The sequence below is a fragment of the Epinephelus fuscoguttatus genome, linkage group LG13 (assembly GCF_011397635.1).
Source record: "Epinephelus fuscoguttatus linkage group LG13, E.fuscoguttatus.final_Chr_v1".
NCBI lineage: Eukaryota > Metazoa > Chordata > Actinopteri > Perciformes > Serranidae > Epinephelus > Epinephelus fuscoguttatus.
The window spans coordinates 26191655-26213955 of record NC_064764.1 but is presented as its reverse complement, the minus strand read 5'-3'; the positions used below and the strand labels follow the sequence as shown (position 1 = coordinate 26213955).

The 22301-nt window shown below is 42.0% G+C and overlaps 1 protein-coding gene across 4 annotated transcripts in view; it reads right to left on the bottom strand.

Moving 5' to 3' along the window:
• Window positions 1–464: 464 nt before the first annotated feature.
• The window catches only part of myo16 (myosin XVI), a 135750-nt gene continuing 113913 nt past the window's right edge, over window positions 465–22301 (bottom strand). For 3 of the 4 annotated variants that reach the window (XM_049594620.1, XM_049594617.1, XM_049594619.1), the window contains exons 33-35: window positions 18422–18577; window positions 16172–16257; window positions 465–3902 (exon numbers count right to left, since the gene is read on the bottom strand). In XM_049594620.1, the coding sequence (XP_049450577.1) occupies window positions 3732–3902; window positions 16172–16257; window positions 18422–18577 (413 nt within the window). In that variant the 3' untranslated portion in view covers window positions 465–3731. Of the gene's footprint in view, window positions 3903–12470; window positions 12577–16171; window positions 16258–18421; window positions 18578–22301 lie in introns of all 4 variants that reach the window. The other variant, XR_007450790.1, reaches the window with a different exon arrangement.

Genomic DNA, 22301 nt, shown 5'->3' with positions numbered 1-22301 from the left:
CGGTTCCATCGTCTCCAGGTCAGTGGGTTTTCTAAATCTATTTTTGATGCCTGAAATAAGGTCTGTAGTTAAAACAAACTTAAAGAGACTTTCACGTTTTGTTCTATGACATAAAATACGTCAGTAAATACCTGACACATTGCATTTCGAAGCTTCTGTTCTTGCCAACAAGTGGTAAAATGAATCGTTAATAGCCTATTATTAGCATTTTGCTTCTGGTGATTGCATTTAGGCTTCAGCAATCATGAGTGGTGTTCTTTTGTGAAGATTATCTTGCTGAACAAAACATGTAAGTCTTATAAATGTTGGTTTGCCACAGAGCTTAAGCAATAATTCAAAAACCCAATGGAAAAATCCCATAGGCCTTTTATCAAGAGAACCAGGGTGATGCTAACTACAGCAGTACGTGATCCCTGGGGCACTCTATTGTCACACGTGCACACACACATACATTAAGACTGGCATTGACACAATTGTGCTTTATTGCTGTACAGGTACAGTACTTATAAAACATTGGGAACATAATAATTATGAAATATCACATACAATCTTTTTTCTTTTCACAAACACATATGTATGCAGGTTAAAATATACTGTATGTCATGTACAAAAGAAAGACTACAATAAAAAAAAAAACAACACTATGAAAGGCAGTGAGATACCCCTGTTTAGGTGCTAAAATATTGTGTCTCTCCGGACAACTATACATGGACTGGGGACAGTAAAATGGCCATTCTGCACTGGCTGTAGCACCAGAGAGCTGATCTCAGAGCAGAGGATTTTTAGATTCCTGACAAACAACAATGACTGGCCGTAACCTGGCTGCCAGAGTTTGGTAATGCTTGCGACGGACTGAGCGAGGTCATTGGGGATTGTGTGTGATGGAGCCGATGTGTGTGCGATCGGTCCAGTTAGAGGTGGATGTCAATGTGTGGCGAGTGTTTGGATGGGAGACAGGGGACAGTGCAGCGATTCACAGTGCAGTGGGAAGCAGTTCTTCACATTGGACAACCTTTTTTTTTTTTTTTTTTTAATCTTTTCAGCATGAGCACGTTATAAAGGGCCAGGCCCAACATGTGGTCATGCAAGGTAAAAAGCACTGATATGCTTTAAGAGACAATAAAAAACAATCCATCTCCTCATTTCATGATTCCATTGAACATGATTATACACAAACCGTAACGCACATGACTAACCAGGACCCTGATCATAGTGAAGGACCAATACAGAGGCTATAAATTCTGGTTCATTGGCATTGGCAAAGTTTAGTAGCTCGATCTTTGTTCTTCTGTTTGATCACAGATATGTTTATATCCTTGTGTAAATGAGCTGAACCATACTATGATGAAAATGTTTGACACAGTTCTGCATTGCAGTGCTACTCATGCAACCCCAATCGCAGCACACAAGGTGTGAATCATGGAGCAAATCAATAGCTTATCAGAAATGCTGCATCGTTATTAACTTGCTCTTAAAAAAAAGGAGTGCATACATAACTTCTGAAGACGATAATCACATTAAGCAGTCAGGTACACTGTTTAGATACAGGCGCATGTTCCAGTAATAAGTTACACAGGGTTTCAGGCAGTGAAAGAAAACTTTGCATTTATACATTCAGTCACACAGTCAGTCAAAAAATGCAGCTCAGCTGATTCGCCGTCTCTGTTGTGAGTATCAGTGATCTCCTCTGATTCCTCTTGAATATCCGTGCACCTTCGCGCACTGACAGCAGCTGAGATTGATCCTGTGATGGTGCTGCTAATTCGTAAGGCTGAATCAATCAGACACATTGTGGGTGATCAGTGGGAATGAGAAATCAATTAGAGCTATTGATACTTTGTGGCTCTAACAATCTGGACCAATCTCCGTAGATCAAACAGCTTGTCGAGACACACCCAGCCCATTACAGAAGTCAACACGACACCACATAAACATTGTGCAATAAAACATCCATATACAATGAAAAACATCTGCCTTGCATCATAGGAACAGAACAACAGGGTCAAGAGGGGACAAAACAAATATTATTAAATAGAGTATAAAGAATTTCATAGCCATAGACAATCATTCTGAAAAAAAGATATTCACATTTTAAAATAAACCTCTTCTCTTTACCTCAGTCATTGCATCTAACCCAAGACATTCTTAAATCTCAGTTTCACCATCATAGACAGTATTATCTCATCTCTTCCTTGTCTTTCTATTCAAGTTCTGTGCTTCTCTGCTATAGTAAAAGATAAAACATACAACACTGGTCACTATTTACAAAGTGGTTGCCATGGAAACACCCGTAGAGCCGGTTTGATCCATTAGGAAGGTGGGGGGAGGGGTCAAAGAGCAGGAGGGGGGAGAGGGGGGTCTGTTTGTTTGGGTCAAGAGGGGAAAGGAGATGAAGGGAGCATGTGGAAAGGTGACGGGAGTCTGTGCGGACGCACCCACGGTGGAGGAATCTGTACAATAATCGAGTTCATCTGTGCGTGAGTTCCTGAGCTCTGCACAGTCTCCTGGACAACACCGAACACGTCACACTGTTCAGGTGTTGATGAGACACAATGAGAGTTAAAGTCGCTACTTTTCAAGTGTAGACCTCTTTTTTTTCTTCTTTTTGCCATGTTCTTCTGATCTATTGAGAAATGGTCCATTAAATCACCACTGAATCAAAGTAACAGCTATGATTTGGTCGTTTATGTCGATCTGTACATATAAGGGGACTACTGTATACATCAGTTTTTATAACTATGCTTGTTAGTTTAGACGTATCTTTCACAAGTTGTGTCACTTTGGCACGGAGGTTCATGTTCACAACATGAACTATAATCCTGTCAGCTAAAGCTTTTTGATTTTAGCTTTACCTTTAAACCTTTTTCTGTTGGATCCTCTTTTCCTTGTAAAGGTTAGTGCAGTAGTTTGCATTCTGGCCAGAGGTTTTTGTCCCTCAAAGGCTGGTGGTAACAATGGGGAAGAGAAGTGCACCTTGGGATATTACTGAGGTTACCCTGACCCCTGGTTGCTTGTTGCCAGGGCCACAGTAGCACTTAAGAGCCCAAATGTGAGAGGCTAAGTGAGAGCTGTACCTGAAAAGGTCCCATGTCTAAGCCAGTACACTGATGCTAAAAACTGGAGGTGGTATGAAGGCGTCGGTTGACTTGTAAACTTCAGAGAGGTCTGAGACTCAGGGGTGCACACGCAAGCATTCATGGGAACATCACAGGGCAGCACGTCAAGTATAATCAGCACCATGTTTGGGGTGGAGCTCCTTTGTGTGCAGCAGAACAACATGATAGGCTAGTATACGGACAGACTGAAAGGGCCGTTCAATATCTGACTACTATGGAAACACTGCCAGCCTCTGATTGATGGACATCATACATTTTGTCTCAGAACTAAAAATAAATAATAATCTCACTTTCCTTTTCTTAATAAAATCTTTGATCACAAAAAAACGTTCCTCGTGAACCTCTACTGTTTCTGCATTCCATCATTTTTATATACATAAAACTTGTTACAGAGTGCTGAGCTTCTATCATACAGGTTGGGGGATCCTCCCACAGTCGAGGTCAAAGGCGCAGAGGCAGGACCTTCAGCCCAGGGACGAGGCTCACGCTTTGGGGCTTGGAGCTGTAACCTAGCCCCTGGGCACTGAGGTTACTTGGTCCACATTTAAAAACAAAAAGAGCACGAGAGGGAGGAACTTCATAGCCAATACATGTGACTGCATCACACAACCTCTGTCACGGAGAGGCCTTCCTGTTGGTCCAGAGCAGCGTGGGGGGCAGAGGTGGCGACTGAGGTGGACGGTGCTTCCAGTCACCCCGCCCCTCACACTGCGCTCGCCGCCATCGCAGAAGCTCCCCAAGGGCGGCACTCTCATCCCCGTTGGACAGACGTAACCGCTGGAACACCTGGAGTGGAGATGGGGGGAGGAGAGGCGGGGCAAGCAGAGAGCAGAGTTTACATTCAAATCCCACACTAGAGTTTCCTGAATGGATTAACAGGTAGATGACAGGAAGCTGAAATGACCAGGCTGTGATTGGAGGGGAGTGTGAATGACAAGCAGTGGTTTTATATAAAGAAAAAAAAAAAATTGTCCCTGCAAAGGTATCCTACAGTAGACCCAAGAGGTTTAGAGTGTCCTCTAATCATGTCCCCATCAGAGATTACCACCTACAGTGCAAGAAAAATAGGACAGTTTTGTCTGATCCATCATCTTGAAAGAGGCGGTGATTACAGCGCCGGGCTCCTGTTCTTAAAGTAGGACAGTTTTTCTCATGAATCATTCTAATAAACAACACAAGAGATGAATCTGGCGCTGGCACCGAGCCATCTCATGGCATAGCTGATACGCAGGGAAGCAGCGGGGGGAATCCCTTCTCCGACTGACAGCTTTAACAGCGGCTCATTTCCATATTCTGCCTCTGGAATCTCTTTACCTCACCTCAAAGATGATCTTGTGAATAACGGTAGGGGGGACTGTGCAGGGAGGACATCAAGCGGCACGTGTTCTTTCAAATGCTCAGGTCAGAAAAATACAGAAAGGTGCGCGCACACACACACACACACACACACACATTATTCTGTGTAAAGCACAGCATCAGTCATCTGCCAGCAAATACCCAGGAAAATCAATCAGACAGGGATTCCAATCTGCCTCGGACAGTGACACCAGCAACAGGAGCCAGAAACATAAAGATCAGAATAGAAGCTGGGGGTTGTGATGGTGGCAGCTGATGGACTGTTGAAGTGCAAAAAACTGCATGTTTAGAGATGAGATCTAAAGGATAAGGCTGGCAAAACTATACTCGGTATAGTCTATACTATACTTGATAGTATAGTCAGTCCCATGAAAACACTAAGACCACAACCACACTGATATGTTGTCGTTTTATCTCCATACTCTCAAGCATTTTATCACTGTATCAGATTTAAACTCCGTCCAAACTAACAGGCCAGAAAACACATATCATATGACCATTCACGTGCACCGAGCATGAGTGTGCCGATGTAAACAGGAAGCAGATTGTCTACTCTACGATTTGTTTGTCAGTCATAGAAAATACTACGAAGATGGCGAAATGTAAGACCTGAAATTTCTTTGCTTGGTCTGCTGCGGACGTGGAATTGTCACTCAAGGTAACACATAAGGTGTTAAAGGCAGTGGAAGCAGTACCAGATGCATTTGCAATATCTATCCCAGGGAGGGAAAGGAAACGGAAAAATACAAGATAGATACAAGAAGGATAAAAACACAAAAGGTATCATAATGTTTTGTTTTCATCAGTCGTGACTGACAAGACCCAATTGGGGAAAAAACTGCGGGTGTCTGCGTCATTGTTTTCAAAAGCCTCCGCAGTCCAGACTAAAACATAACCTCTGAGTTTTCAAACTAAAACAGGTCTCCGTTTTTAGTGTGGACGTAGCTACAGTTATGCATCTTAAAACTAAAACATACAAGTGTGGGTGTAGCCTAAAAGCAAAAATGTCTCGTTTTGTCTCACAGTGCTTTCTGACCTCCCTCCCCTGCTATAGCACTCAGCCCCAAGCCCAGTGATTCCTACTAAACATGCATATCTTGACAGAGGCCTCAGAAATATTTAGTTTCTTACATTTGTCTGGGACTATTTTCATCTGTGGATTAATACACATTTGTTACACAGGCCAGTATTTACAGTAACATGACTGCGCATGTGGGACTGAGTCAAAATAAACTGAAGTGCTCATGTTGATCATAATGAAGGAACATGTCACTGAGTGTAAAAGTGTGACTCATTGATGTGGTTTTAATAGTTTCTGGACAACGATGGAGCTTCATGGCACAGAGGAATAAGCTACATCAGGCTTTGGCTTGTTAATAGGATCAGTTCATTGTTGGTTTTAGCCTTTTCACAGGATTTATTGATTAAATAAATCTACTGTAGGGAATATATGGTCAGCCCCGTCTTTTAACATTCTCATAAAACAGATTAAAACTTGGTTTAATGCTGTTTTCCTTCGTGATTTGTTTCCTGCAACAGTCGTTCCCTCTGCCTCCTCCCCCGCTTTTCATCTCTGCTGGAGCTGAAGCTGTGAGCTAAATCAAGTTAGCAGTACATATAATGTAACATTTTCTCTGCATATTGCCAAGCATACAGTACATTTAGTGACGCATTCCACACAGACATTGCCACAGAGCCACAGGCACACACACGCGCACACACACGCACATTGCACACATCGCATACTTCGACATACACACGTAGCCAGGATCACATGCACATATCTTGAGAACCGCACACCTGTGAGTGTCCATATGCACACGCACTCAAACACACATACACATTGATTGCCTGCACGAGCACAATGCTTAGCGACCTAATCCATAATTTACACCTCCCTGCCAGGCTATTCTCTGCACTGGCGCCAGCCAAGAACACCGGCTACTGGAACAGTAGACAAGTAGGAACACCATGTCCTTCTGCAGTGCATGACTGTACATGGACACACACACACACACACACACACACACACACACACACGCACACGCACACGCATACATACACAATCCAGTAATTGTGAGGGAAGACCACTTTGAGAGTTTTATAGTTTGTGGTCTCGATATCTGAAATAAATGGAATACTCATCTTCAGAGTGTCAAGGTGAGACGGTATGGCTGCTTTTGCAAATTACATTCATTTGTACTTAAAACTTTATCCAATGGCAAGTATGTGTGTGTTGAACATCTCATTTCAAAATCACAGGCACTATTATGCTGCTGTAACAACGTCTTGGTACCTGGCTGCAGGGATTTGCTCTCATTCAGCCAGAGGAGCTTTCGTCAGGCCAATCAAAGTTCTTCCACACCTAAGTCAGTAAAACCACGTCTTTATGGACCTCACTTTGTGCACAGGGGCGAAAGTTAATTTACAAAAGGACAGGAGCTTCCCTAGAGTGTTAAAGGTGAGATTTATTGTACAGTATACTGTGGCATTAAGATTTTATCCAATGGAAACAAACCATTAAAGGCTGTCCCACGCTGTCATAGTGTACTTTACAATTTACAAAAGGTCTGTGTTTCAAATAAAAATGTTTTAAGTGATGGCTTGTGTAGAAGTTTGAGTTGATGGAATTAATCTGTAAGTGAGTGAGAGAGCAGCAGTGCCCCCTCTTCATTTTAATGGTACCACTGAGTTGAGTGGGGATGCCAATGCAAGGCCATCTGGCAGGCTAAATGGCCAATGTGACCTCATCTGACTTCATCTCTTAAGATCATTTCCAGGTTCATACTTGCATGTTGGGTTTCTACTATAGTACCCTTACATTCACCAATGCACCCATTGCATTTTTTTTGTTGTTTAAACTCCCACTTGTATTCCTTAATATGATCTGAGTGGTATACAATAATATAAAAATGACGTAACATTTCCACAGCTTTTTCTGATTGAGGACAGCCAGACTCTACTCCTCCACTGTAGCATGCTAAATCATCTGAAATTTTAACCACGTCTCACAGGGCTCACCCAGGCATGTGGGGGAAGGAGCCAATATCCAAATCAACATGTTAATGGATTGGTAATGTTATGGTAATCATATGGTAATGTAAGATGACTAGTGGTCACTCACAGGCTGAATGTCCTGAAGCCACGTAGTGTGACAATAACCTCTGAGCTGCTCCTCAGAAAACATACACAATCTCCTGCCAAAGACCTACAGTATATATATATATACTGTGCTTGTAAGCTTTTTTTAAATTGATTCTTTCAAATGTACGTCACATATACACCCTCAGCACATAATATACATTTATAACAGTGTTAACCACAGGACTGAAATATACATGAGGTGGTAGCTGGCGGACAAGGGTACAAAAATGGTCGTGTGACAAACAATAAAAAGGTGTGACATTTAACACAATATTTATTAGGGCTGTAACGGTACGTGCATTTGTGTTGCACCGTTCGGTACGCGACTTTGAGTTCGGCACGACCCTGTACCGAATTATTGGGCACAGGATATTATTTTATTTTATTTTGTTTTATTTTAATTCCGTTTTTGCGAGCTGAACCATTTAAAATATCTAGTTCCCCGACGGACATAATTGAGTGACAGACTGAATCCCGTAAATCTCCGCTTTCACTTTGTGCAGCGCATTCTCGCATTTTCACAACATGGCAAGTGAGCCTGACGAACCTGAAGACCCACCCGTTTGGAAACACTTTGGTTTCAGGGTAAAATACGAAGATGGAAATAAACAAGTGGACAAGACAAAAGCAGTGTGCCAACACTGCAGAACAGCAGTCGGGTACGTACTTGGAAACACGTCTAACATGCTAACGCATCTAAAGCGACACCACCCGAGTTTGAACGTTAACCGGCACGACTAGGAAAAAGCAATCTGGTGCAAACTACGATATTGTCGTCGTTTAAAAAGAAAGAGCGTTTCCCTGACCATCGCGCTAAAGAAATAACCAACGCCATTGGAGCTGAGTAAAATTGTTTAAGCTGCACTTTAGATATAAGCATGTTTTGTTTACTGCACTTTAACAAGTGGGAAAGCTAAGTAAGTTCCTAGTAAAACTGAATCTGAGCAGGCTTTAAAGCTGACCAGCTGCACTATACTTTTTATTTTAATTGAGTAAAACTGTTAAAGCAGAAATGTATATTTATATTTTTCATTCAAAAAATGTGTTAAAAAAACAGCAGGATTTTATTTTTCACTTTTAGATTTCTATTTTCATTCAAACAATGTGAAAAAGCAGGATTTTATATATATTTTTTTCATTCAAAAATTGTGTAAAAAGAGTTAACTGCTGTGGCGGTATGTTTTAATAAGGTTACCAATAAGTAAAAAATATTTAATAGTTGTCTATTTTTTTCATTACTGTACCCAAAAAAACCGAACCGTGACTTGTGTACCGAGGTACGTACCGAACTGAGATTTTTGTGTACCGTTACACCCCTAATATTTAGATGTTTTTAATAACCCTATTTATTTTATAAAGCCATACAGCCATACATTGAATCATAATGTTCTTATCTAATACTAATTGCCCGTGTTAAGCCCGTGTCAAGATCTGCAGCAATAATTCCGTGGGTCGCGAGTCAATCTAGCAAGAAAACACACTTAAAAAGTACTGTAAACGTGTACATTAGAGTGTGTGTACATTAAATATGAAATAAATGATCTATGATAAGTGATAGAATGTGCATCCCATGCTTCCACATAGCCACACACACCTACAATCACACACACACACATACAGACGCGAGCAGACAGAGACAGACCTCTACATGTGATTTAAACAGAGCAGAGAACAGAATCACATGCTGACCATTATCTTCTGCCTTCTGAATCAACAGCTCATAGAAACTTCATATGATACAGTCTCAGGCTTTTGTTTAATATCTAGTGTCTGATTTCCAATCCATCGTTAGCACCGTTACTTTGTTCACTATATTACGTGAATGTCACTGTCACTGTCCTGCTGAACCCCGTTCACACTCTCAAACTCAAACTACCGCTGCAGACCATTAGCTGGTGTAACAATGAATTCTGTGACACTTCAGAATCTGTGACCTTAAAAGTCCTTAAACCCTGGCCCTAACTACTCAACAACTCACAAAACTCAGTGATGTTTTTAAAGGATCAACAGGAAGAGCCAACATGTTTCGACCACTGCAGGTCTTCGTCAGGGCTTTCCAAACAAAGACCTGCAGTGGTCGAATCATGTTGGCTCTTTTAAAGATTTAGCCACTACAGTAAAGGCTTCTTAATATCTGCTTCCTCGTTTGTCTATATTTTTACAGAATGCCTGGATTGCCTTTTTGTTGATCCTAGTTTCCCATTTTTCGTGAGCACCTGACACGAGATTTTGATCTACATTTTCATATAGAGAGCAACCAGTCGTCTCTCTCTTTTTCTGACTTTTTAAGGAGTCTGGTACTGGGTCATGGAATCTGACGGGTCACAAATTCCAGTGTTACACCCCCACTGGCAATTTGTGTTTTAGTGCTATATTTAATTACAAAGTCACTGCTTTTGATCTATGTGTGTGTGTGTGTGTGTGTGTGTGTGTGTGTATTGGGAGGGGGATTATTTTACTATATGAAGCACTTTGTGTTACTTACTGTTAAGTCTGACTGACTGATTTGGAGCATTTTCACCTCAGGTGTTGTTGCAAAACAAACGAGGTAGGTAAGTTCATTAGTTGATCAATCGTGGATGGTGTCGTTCTCTCAGTCAGATAAAAGATAAAAGTAACAATGGAAAAAAGCTAAAATGGGTAGCCAGAGATACTTTGGTGGTCGTTAATATACCTGGGCGGCCCCCAAAGTAAAGTCTATGTGTGGAAAAACACTTACTTGGTGCTTCTATTAAACTAGGTGCTATAATTTCAGTCATTAACAACATAAAAAAAACGCAATACCTGTTACAAATCTTTTCAAACAAGCTAAAAAAGAGAGGTCTCCAAACAGCTTGCTATATCCAGATCCACTTTACTCAGACAGGTTAATGGGAGGACAGAAAGCAGTGGGTGGCAAAACAGAGGGACTGATTAGAGGGAGAGATGTTGGTGGCCGCTGATGAACTACGTGTGGGCTCTTTACTGGAAATTTCACCAGATGAGTTAGGTCATGTGAGGATTTCAGAGAAACTAGCACGATACCTTTATTCACTCATTCGCTTTAACCCTGCCAAACATGGAGGAGATTCATACAGAGACACCAAGGCTCTCTGTCTCCGCCTGTCCTTCTCATCCTTTGAGTGCTGTTACTCTGAAGAGTAAACATGTGGCGCAGTCCTTCTCCCACTTTGAACATCATTACTTGTGCCTACACTTCGTCTGAAGGGAACAACAAAGAATATTAATCTCTGTACCATCCAATCATTTAGTTGGTAAAACAGACAGTCTGCCTTTTCTTTGTATGATTAGTCTAGACTGCTGTTGACTACTAACTACAGGAACCAAAACAAGCCAGTCCATTCATTCCTGACTGAGTTATCCGTCCCCCTCTTCTTCCTTCATCCTTTCCTTTTCATTTATCCCATTAGATCTGCTAATCCTACATAAACACGGTCTGGAATGCAGCTAATTGAAAGGCATTCTGGGTCACGGAGTTGTTCCCATCTCTTGAATGAACTCATGGTAATGAACCTGATCCAGACAACAAACCAGATCAGTCAAGTGAGGAACCGAGATAAAAGTGTCAAACAGTGAGAAGTCACACTTTGACAGACCAGTTCTTGTACAGAGACAGCGACACAAGAGGATGTGGAGTGACTTCTGAGGTTATACAACTCTTAGAAACATGTAACACCAGTGACAACAAAGAATCTGGAAAAAAAGATTTTTAGAAAGGTATAAAGAGGGAGTCATGTGATGGATTTAGCAACTTAAAGTCCCAGCAGATGAATAAGAAGCAATAAAAACTGCAGCTCTCCTTTGGTGCACAGACTTAATAAAAGTTTGAATGTCTGTGAGCATTTAAATCCATGTGTGTCAGTGTTGGTATGCATGCTCATTTGCATGTGCATCAGCATATGCTAATCCAAGAACAGCCTCAAAGGAAACAAAGATGCCTACTGTCCACTACAAGATGCATTTACTTAACACTGATCACCTCTCAGGTTTAGGAATGCACTCTATAATTTTTTTGCAATGTCCAATAGCCTAGATTTTCCATGGACATTGTAAGACCAGTTCAGACTAATGATTCGCGACAAGATGACACCATTTTAGAACGCTGCAGAGAAATGTTGCAGCGGTGTGAACTGGCCATCTGAGCTCGACTCAAGCCGGCTGATGGTGTCACCTGACAACTCAGCTCATGAAATCGCCGGCGGCTATATATAATAATAATATAATAATACTTTAAAGATTTATTCAGATATATGCTGACTGATCATGTGCAAATTTTTCTCGCTTAGACTGAAAGATTATAGTGTGGTTAGAATATCTTTGGCAGTGATGATGAGCAGGTGTACAGATGCAGAGAGCTGGCCTCAAGAGCTGCAGTTTCCTTTGAGAAATAAGGGATAAAAAAGGCCGGGGGAGGGGAAGAAGCAGCAGCACCAATTAGGATCAGACTTTTTGCACCCCACAGGAAAAGGACAAAGAGCACAGTAAACAAGGGGAGCAGGTAAAGCTACATGATGTCCTGGAAAAGCAGTGGTTTTCAAGACTTTCAGAAGATTTGAATGTTTGGATGAAAAGCACCAGGAATTTTGTAATTGTCCTGCTTTAAATATTGTTTTTCGCTGGAATTAATCTAGGATTATCGTCCGTTCTCCACGAAGGAGCAAACTAAAAATTCTTTTAAACCACCTTTCAAGTCTATCATTCATTCATAATCTACAAATAGACTTTGGGTGGAATATTACTTTGAACTCAGACAAAACTTCTGAGACTGAGAGGATCATTACTGTCATGATCTCACACTGGGTCTATGAAAAACACTGCTATTTAGGGTGGAGAGCAGCGAGGTTTGACACTCACCACATCCCTAAATGTGAACAGGGCTTCCACTGAACCCCCTTGCCCCCCCCTCGCTGTTTTAGAGGGCAGCCCCCGCACCGAACGGAGAAAAGTTGAGATGACCCCTCTGGAAGATAAAGGAGGGAGTGAGAGGAACAGCCAAGCTCATTAGAATCAAAGGAAGAGAGAGAAAGAGACAAAAAGAGAGTCATTTCTCCGCAGCCCAACAGTTCACATATTCTGAGAAAGACCTTGGAAACTCTATTATATTAGCGGCAGGAATGTGCTTCAAACTTTCTTGAAGGCTGTAAGAGAGCGGCTTTAAACAGGTGAGTTCCCCCCTGATGTTTAGTCAACCTGATGCCTGTGAAGTGGGTACACACAGTGACTTTGCATCTCTATTGGCAGCGTCTCGTGAATGGTGTGTCCTTTGCTTCCCTGAAAGTGGGACACTATGTGCTTTGCTCATTCTTGTGCTTCATGCACCGCTGACAGTGACACTCCATCATTGAATGCAGTCTGTGATGAATCTGAATCAGTCCTCATGTGGGGAAACTTTTTTATGACTGCGGACTGAGACAAACGGTTGCATCCTTGAGGACACGACTCAGTGACACTGAATTCTGAGAGCATTTACAATGTGGATGCCGTTATACAAGACTTTCACCTTGTATGTAACCTTTATTGCTTTAAAATGACTTACAGATGAAACCAATAGAGTGGGGAAAACAACAGCGCAGTAAAGGCTACAATGGCAACATCTGTAGATCGATCACTGTTATGACAGCTGGTGTCTTAAATAAATCTAATTTCCTGTTGGAGTGGGTTCAGTGCTCAGCCTGTGGACATGATCTGAGCAACAGCAGAGGGAAAAAAACATTTGTGTATGTGTGTATTTGAGTACACACAGACTCCATTTCTTATATTGTTTAAAGTTGTTTTGCTCACATTTTAAATGTTTTACAAGCATATCTGGGGTGGAAATCACCAGAGCCCCTACAATAAGATAATATCACAGTACTTAAATCAAGATACAGTTTTAATGCATTTTATTTTATTTGCGACATGCTGAGTAAAGACCCTTTTAGGGCCGATGTCACGATGACGTCAGTTTGTTAGCTGGAGGAAGAACATGCCTCGTCACAACAGGACCGTAGGCTACGTAGGAGTCTTAAATGTCATCTTGTTGCGTTATTGGGACCTAGAATAGGAGTCATGGCTGATGACTTAAATTTGAACACATACCAGCATACTGCCTGTCAACACAAACGAACACAACTAGGGCAATCATCAGAAATACTAGTCTCTGCAGCGCACACTTCATATCTTGTTAAGGAAAAAGTATTTCCTGTTGTAAGGATGAATAACATTATGTGTATCAAGGGTTATCATGTCCACCTCATCAGAAATTGGGGAGGTATTAAAAGGAATACTGGATTTCTCTGTATGCTAACTTTTTAGGGCGTTAGCTAACGTTAACTTGAATGGCAAAACAAACTGGAGGAAACTGCTCAAGTATCGTCCTCCTTTGTAAGATTGACATAGTAATCAACCACAAACCCAGCCATCCCACCTTCAGCATGTCTGTCCTCCTCTGTGTGCTCCCAATGGCATTTGCAAGAATCCACCACACGTAAATGAAAACAACCAATCAGAACCGAGGTCTCTAACGAAGCTGCTAGTGAACTGGGCTCAAACTGTGAAATTAATATTGAATCAAGACTCACATTAGTGTACTGTGAAGCTGTAACATGAGAAAGTCTGTGACTGGCCGCCATGTTGGACACTGTCGAGGGAGAACTAAGCAACGCCCGCTGGCCAGGTCACAAACTCTCATTTTACAGCTAAACAGTACATTAAAATATGTTTATGAAAACATCTGAGGAGGGAAATAGGCAAAGCAGTGACAGAATCTTGATTTATATTTGATCAGCGCTGCCGACAGTCTGACCACAGTCCATGAGCAGTGATTGACATGGTTGACAGCTGCATTAGAGGCTCCTCAGCTCTGACTGGCTGTTTTTCAAAAGCCATGGTAGATTCTAGCATATGCCATCAGAAGCACTAGGAGGAGGAGGAGGAGGAGGAGGAAGAGGGGCATGGTGTTCTCACAGACTGTCTCATATAATACTGTGTGTATGAAATTCAGCAAATTTGACAAAAGTTATCCTCATACAAGTTGGCAACTGTAGCTTTGTACAAGTGTTTTTTTTTGGTCTCCAGATGATGTCATGAGTATAAAATAATGATTTTATCTGCAGCTCAGCCGGTCGTTGAGGAATGCTGGCCAACATAATATTTATGAGCTGCAATCAAATGTTATACTCTTTAAGAAAGTGGTTCCCAACTGGTGCAACCATGGGGTCCAGATTTCTTCTTCGTCATTAGTTCAAGGTCCACAGAGTTTAATGTATTCGGTGTCACACTTGTGTTTGGCCATGTAATTGGGCTAGTAGCTGTCTTTGTCATGTAGCTGTCCGTTAGTCACTCACTCTACAGCAAGGAATAGCACTTCAAAGTAAAAGCTCTGTAGCAGAAATAAAACGTACTTCAAAATATAGTATGTGGTATGCGGTCCACTCAGAATGGACTTGGGACACACTTTTGGCATGGGATCCACCAGTTGGGAACCACTGCTTTAAGATGTTCAACAAGAGAAACCAAAAAACAGTCGTGAACAGGCCGTCTTCCTGCCTCACTTTTCTCCTTCTCACTAACAAACATGGAAACCTAAACTAAACATTTACAGACATTCACGAATAGATTTCACGCTTCAGAGATGCAATCTGTTCCGGCAAAAATAAATCTAGAGCGGGGAAGAGAGCTGGCTGGAATGGCAGCGGATCGTCTCTGGCAGCAGTCGGATCCTGTGTACTGGAGTGGTGAATGTATTATTTGTAACTAGATCTTGTCTTTTCTCTCCCAGTACATACTTGTCAGGTTGTAACCATTCAACTCCACTGGGATGAAATGATCTGAAGTGGAAACTGTAGGAAGCTATGAGTCCACTATAAAATTATTTGGCCAGTGAGCTACTTCTTCAGGGTGGGTTTATGATTTAGTGGCTTAAGTGTTGTTGTAATATTACATCTAGATCTTTTTAAGTTGAATGATTGATTAATAAGACAAAAGACAGCACAAGTCAAAAGAGAATCTGATGCTGGTCTTTGTTAATAAAAGACAAATCCTGTTCGTGTTTTGCCTGAGGTGAAGGTACAGCGCAGGATCGTCTTCATGAGAGCTTTATGTGTCTGTGTTGTGACTGGCTGTCCCTGTGGAGGTCTTGTAAGCTGTGCTGGTCATGTGAGTGGGATCAAGCTGCTAAGCCTCTATATATTTATGTCTTTAAATTATTTAAGCTTTCTAAAATCTATGCATTCATCAGTTTGTGTCTCAGTTATCCAACAGCTCTTTCCACTTCGTCATCAGAGTTTTATCAATTGCATACATCAAAGGCTGTGTGTGTGTTCCCACACGAGAGCATGTGTGTGAGCTTGTGTGTAAGCGTGCCGGACATTAAATTCAATCCTGTAACCATACACCTGTCTACGGAGCCAGAGAAAGCTCACATGTCAGGAGTGATGCATGTTGTTCAAAGGAGGCCACTTTCCTGTCCACTCAAAATGTCAACAAACCCACAACAGAATACAGGCCTGATACACTCAGTGTTGTCATTGTCCGTGTGTTAGCGGGAGATTGTGCTGTTAAGTGCCCGTGTTTACCTGAGTGTGATGGCTGTCCATGTGTCTGTGCAGAGAGGTGGAGGTGGAGGAGTTTGACTTGCTGTGACTCTCATCCTCCAGCGAGCCTGAACACAGAAATATCAAAGGCACATTATCAGTGCTGTAAAGTAACTAAGTACAATTACTTAAAGGAACACTTCACCAGCAAAATGACCATTTGTGTATCAGGTAGTCATGCCGTGTTACCCTTAATTCATGGAGAGAACTTTCTCTCGTAGGCCTCTATGGAAAGTTGTAAACATATAGATTCATTGATTGATTGAGGACCACATTTAACAACAGCAAAACTTTATCAATACGTAATTTTAGAAACTCTCGCATAACTCATTATCCAGTCATATACACAGCACTTCTCACACACATGTACTTCCTTTAAAACCTTCTTATTTACAACTGAACTGAAAGCAAAACTTATCTATGCTCCCTTCAAAGCCATAAAAGTCCATAAAAAAAAAAATAAATTCAAATATATACACACCTATCTTAACCCATAGGCTATGAGGAAAAATGGCGAAGCTTTTAGAGAATAATGACAAATCACAAAAAAAGCATGCGAAGTCTATATCCTCATTAAGCCCAGGATACTTAAAACATCCACTTGATGGATCCAAAAACTTCTGATTAAGTTTCTGTATTCTATCACGCCCCTCGACCACCCCTGATAATTTGCTGTTGTGAAATGCGGTCCTCAATCAATCCATGAATCAATAAATCAGTATGTTCTCCCTTTTTCATGGAGGCATGTGAGAGGAGCAATGTTTTCTTCACAAATTCAAGGAAACACTGCCTGACTAACTGATATATAGTCACATTTGTGGGTAAAGTATCCCTTTAAGTACAATTTTCAGATACCTATTCTTTATTTGAGTGTTTCCATTTTATGCGACTTTAATCTTTTACTCGACAACATCTCAAAAACAAATATTGTACTTTTTACTGAACTGCATTTGTCTGACAGCTTTAGTTTTTCATTCCCTTCCTGTCCAGTGATAAACAATGTATCTCCAGATGTGTTGATTTTACATTCTTGCGGTAAACTGAAGGATTAAGTGTTCCTTTATGTGTTGAGAAAATTCTCCTACTTCTCAAGCTAAATAAACATTTAAAAAAACCTTCTTGGAGCAGCTGGAAAATGTATCATCACAAAGCTGAACACAGGGCTGTTTTTCTGAGCTGAGAAAAGTCGACCTTATAGAAATACGTGGTTCTTACAGGACTGCCATGCTACAATACAGCAGTAACATAAATCCAAAAACATCTGATGTAACAGTCAACTATGGATAGGGAACATTTCACTGTCCAATGAGTACTTTTCATACTTGAAGAGATGAGACTTACACACTCTAACTTAAGGAAGGTTTCCAATGCATGACTTTTACTTGGAGTATTTTCACAGTGTGGAATTAGTACTTTAAGATAAGCGATGGGTCTGAATACTTCTTCCCCCAGTGCACAATACACGGCATAAACATCTGAGTGCAAGTCCTCCCACACACACTGGTACAGGCTGAAGGACAACTTACCTTTCAAACACAAGCAGGGTTTGAAAGAGCTTTTCTCACACAAACGGAAATGTTAGAAAAAGACACAGCGTTTAAGATACACTGTGATCGCTCTCTGGCTGCGGCTGAAAAAAATAGGGTCCTCTTTCAAAATAACTGTGGATTTCTGTCCTTATTTGTGAGTTCATGTCATTATGTCATGTAATTTTCCCCCTCCCTTCCTTCAATGTGTGTGTGCAGAGCTTGTATTTCAGGCAAGATGATTTTAAGTGATTATGTGACCTTGTCGTGACATGGACACAAGGGTAAAAGGGGAGTTAACGGCTTAGTCTGGCCTGCAAGATTACTTTCTTCACTTCATGGGTCAGTGGTGTCAGTCTTATTGTAGGACATTTTAGGACATTACAGCAGTAGCTTATTCTTTATTTAGAATCACATGGACTATATGGAGCCAGATATCCATCGCTTTGTCTCTGCTCATCTAGCTGCACACCTACACACCAACTTGACACTTAGATATTTTTGTAAAGACACTCACACTGTTTTCAGCCTGGACTTGATAATGCCTTCTGTCGCTCCACAGGTTAAGTTCAACAATTGTATTTGCTCAAGTATGCATTATCTGTTTCACCAAATACCCATGTCCCTTGACCCCAATCTGTATGTGAAATAAAAAGATTCAAATTATCTTTGCAAATGTATACATGTATAATACATGGGCTGTTACCGTTGGAGATCTGGTTGCCGTTCTCTACGGGGGCAGGGCTTGGGGAGTGAGGATGTGTGTGGTTGTTGGCGTTCTTGTCCTGTAGCTGCAGAGATGGCGAGGTGGGGGCAGAGCCACATTCTTCCCTCCCTGGCAGATTGATGTTAGAATTGAATCCTGGGAAAAATATAGCCAAAGGACAACACATTACATGTCAGTGCATGTCATAAAAAGCAGACAGTAGGCACAGTTGAATATCATTAAATTAAAGCTGGGGTGGGCAATTTAATTTTGACATCTTTGGACAAGAATCCCATAACAAACTTTCAGCATATTGTAATTTAAGTGCTCTGAGAGAAAACCTGCACATTATCTTGGCTTTTTTTTTAGGCTTTAGTAAATCTAGCCAGTGACGGGAGACTTTGGCCAATCAACAAAAGAGGGCGTTCTTATTGGCTATTATACAAATTCAGATGTGTGTGCACTTTCCTTCGGTAAAAGCCTGATTCAATGGCGGACTATCTTGCAGAAAAAGTTGATAATCCAGCAGTGGCAACACCTGCCTAGACTGCAAAGCAACCCAGATAAAGGAAGAAGGACTTATCAAAAAGTGAGTCTAAAAGAGAATCTGACCATAGACGGAACAAATGTGTGAATGATGGCGAAGTGTTTCAGAGATGGAGAGAAAATATTGTTCGCAGTTTAACTTTCTGCTAACAGAAGATCAAGGATGGCAGATGCAGCTTCAAGTTCATGTAGCTAACATTAGCTAGAGCCACGATCACGGCATCCGCCTCACTCCACACCGCTGCAGACCACCTCGCTGGGAGGAGAGTGGGCAGCAGCTCCGGAGATGGACTCCCAATCAGTAGCTGCAGTAACCCAAATCCAGCCAGCTCAGAGGGACTGGACAACACCAACTTCCCGCCAAATCAGCAAACTTTCTGTTGCTGCCATTACACAGGTTAGACTTGTCACTGCTGCTGTGACACCTGGCACTGGGGTGGTTTACGCTGGCCGAATTTAAGCCAATACAGCCCCTGACCAAAGGTCTGTCTATGGAGCTGCTGCCCGCTCTACTCCAGACCAAGTTTAGCAGTTTAGCTTTTTGCCTTTTTCAGGTTTCTTTCTACCCCAACTTTAAACCATACATATGTTTCATCACACAGGTAGCAGAACAAAATCCAAAACAATGCAGGGAGTCTGCTGTTTTGACTCGTAATACTGCAAAATATTCTATTTCTTGCAAATATATTTCATTTAGATATTACATATTTAGCATTCAGTAAATTGTGTGTTCATTCCTAGTATCTTCTCTCCACTTAATCCCATCCCTCCTATCACAATTAAGCCTTTTAAAAAGTATTAATCCCCTCTGTCTGGTCGGAAGGTGACTCCACATGACCTATCTCTGCCCCTGCTGCTGCTCTTGGGCCTCACATGCTCTCCCACACTAAATGAGTAAGTGACTGTGGGTGCATATGTGCATGGGAGTGTGAATGGGAATTCGTCAGCTGCCGTCCCACGCTGAGAATGTTTGCCTCCTGATCGCCCCATGGTCACAAGATGCCTAAATATAAACTTAGCAGACCCTACTATAGGTCCCACGGGGCAGGTGTGTGTTTCTAAGGGACAAAAGGCCAGGTAGAGGGAGGGAAGGGCTCAATGTGACGGCTGCATGTTTGTGAAGAGTCACAGTGAGTATGTGAATTTGTATAATGAAGACTATAATGAGGGAGAATTGGACTTTTATCCAATTTGGGGAAATTTTTATTTTGCTGTTAAGGCGTGAGGTGTCTTATGACAGTGATTTCCTGAAGCCTGGCAGGACCACCTGCCCTCTTCCCCTGGCATTCCTGTGGTTTTCTCATTCCCTGAGGATGACGAAGGGGAGGAGGAGGAGGAAGAGGCAGCTGCTCTTCACAGAGATGTCTGGAATAGCAACTGTAACCCCTGGCCACTCCCACAGCGTCAGGTATCACACTCAGTCATTTAACAGCCGGGGGGAACGGAAGTAGGCCATCCCGATAAGCCCATCGGCATCTCGCTGCGCTCTGATCTAAGAGGACCGCCTTGCTTTGCCCACTCAAAATAACAGCAAGGTTGTGAACCCAAATTTCAGGTTCCACTGTCACATACACTGTTTCCATGATGCTTTTCCTGCGCAGGTCCAGGTGCTGACAGAGTCAAGCGCAAGACGTCACGTGAGGCTTGTGCGTCATCCTGTGCACTTGCTCTCATACCGTCTCTTATAAGGAGTTCAGCTTCATGCCCCTTGAACTTGTTATGTTAATAGATGTATGACACAACTGTGTCTCATATAAATCATGCAGCTCCACAATGATATGAGCCTCTAGCAGGATGAGTGATTATTGACACCAACTTTCACTTCATTGTAATTTTTCACCTGTTTCGGGTGTCCTATTTGCTGCTGCTGGGCAGTCACACCGACTTCAGTAGAACATGAATGAGCTGTTTAATATTTGATAGCCATCCTCATCATTCTTCTGCTCATAAATTATTAACCCAGCCACAACTAATACACTTGGAGGAAACAGAGACTCCGATAAAAACACAGTGGGACGACACAATTTCTACCTTCTCTCAAGTGCCTGTGCTTTCTCAAGCTGCAGCGTCAATGGTAAATTCGCTCTCATAGAAGCACAACAAAGTAATTTCTTTGCTGGTTTGAAACCTCTGACCTGAGCACCCTCCCTTTTTATTGACTAAGCCTGACAAATACATTTGGCCTCTTTTTGCAAAGGTCAACCTTTGCATCAGTGTCACAGAGCCTATATGTGCTCTGCATGTACAAACACAGCTAGAACATACTTTCAGTGCAGTGTGATGCTAAGTGGGCTACACCAGCTAGCTCATTAGATAACATGTTAGAAGGCAGCTGCAGGAGCCAAAGGGCACCACACTGGAGACTGTAACAAATGGGCTGCCTCAAGTGGGCCAACGAGGGTGGCTGGCTACAACACCTGAATCAATGTAAGGAGTTTCTAAATGTAGAAAAGGGGGATTTATGAGGAAGGCTGTTGGGTGCTGGTCCATCTCACCTCCCTAGCACTCAGAGTACACGTGTAAATCCACATGCACACCGACCCACAACTCACACAAAAACAAGGGGGTTATTACTTACCTACAACACTACACTACTTCTGCTGTACAAGAGGTAATCACCCAGCACCCAATAAATCATGTGGCACAGAGCCGGCTGAGACTTTGATCATGAACTCATCACAGTAGATAGAACACATAATGGACACATGCACTCCCGCACAAACGTGTACATGAGCAAGCACATGTAGGCGCGCGCACACACACACACACACACACACACACACACACACACACACACACACACATACATTCAGGTTGGCTGGGACACAGCATGAAAAATTACAACAAAGCAAAGGTTAACTGAACCCCACCATACATATAACCACACACCAATAGGTTCACATATGTTGGTTTGGCCTAGTGTGGCCAAAGATGGCAAATGGAACATTTACCCATGACTGCAGATGCATTTAAAGGGATAACTCACTCCTAAATCAAAAATGCACATTTTTCCTCTTACCTGTAGTGCTATTTATCAATCTATATTGTTTTGGTGTGAGTTATCGAGTGTTGTATTGACTGCAGAGATGTCTGCCTTCTCTCTAATATGATAGAACTAGATGGCATTTGGCCTGTGGTGCTCAAAGCCCCCCGAAAATACATTTGAAAAACTCAGCTCCTTCTACTGAACTACACCCAAATGTGTCATCGCGCATCTGCTGCTAGCTCACCTAGCACCACTGAGCTGGCTAATGTTACAGCTCAGCCAAGGAGGATGTTATTTATTTTTACATCTTTTGCTGTCATGAGCACAAGCCTCTCGACTAAGAATAGA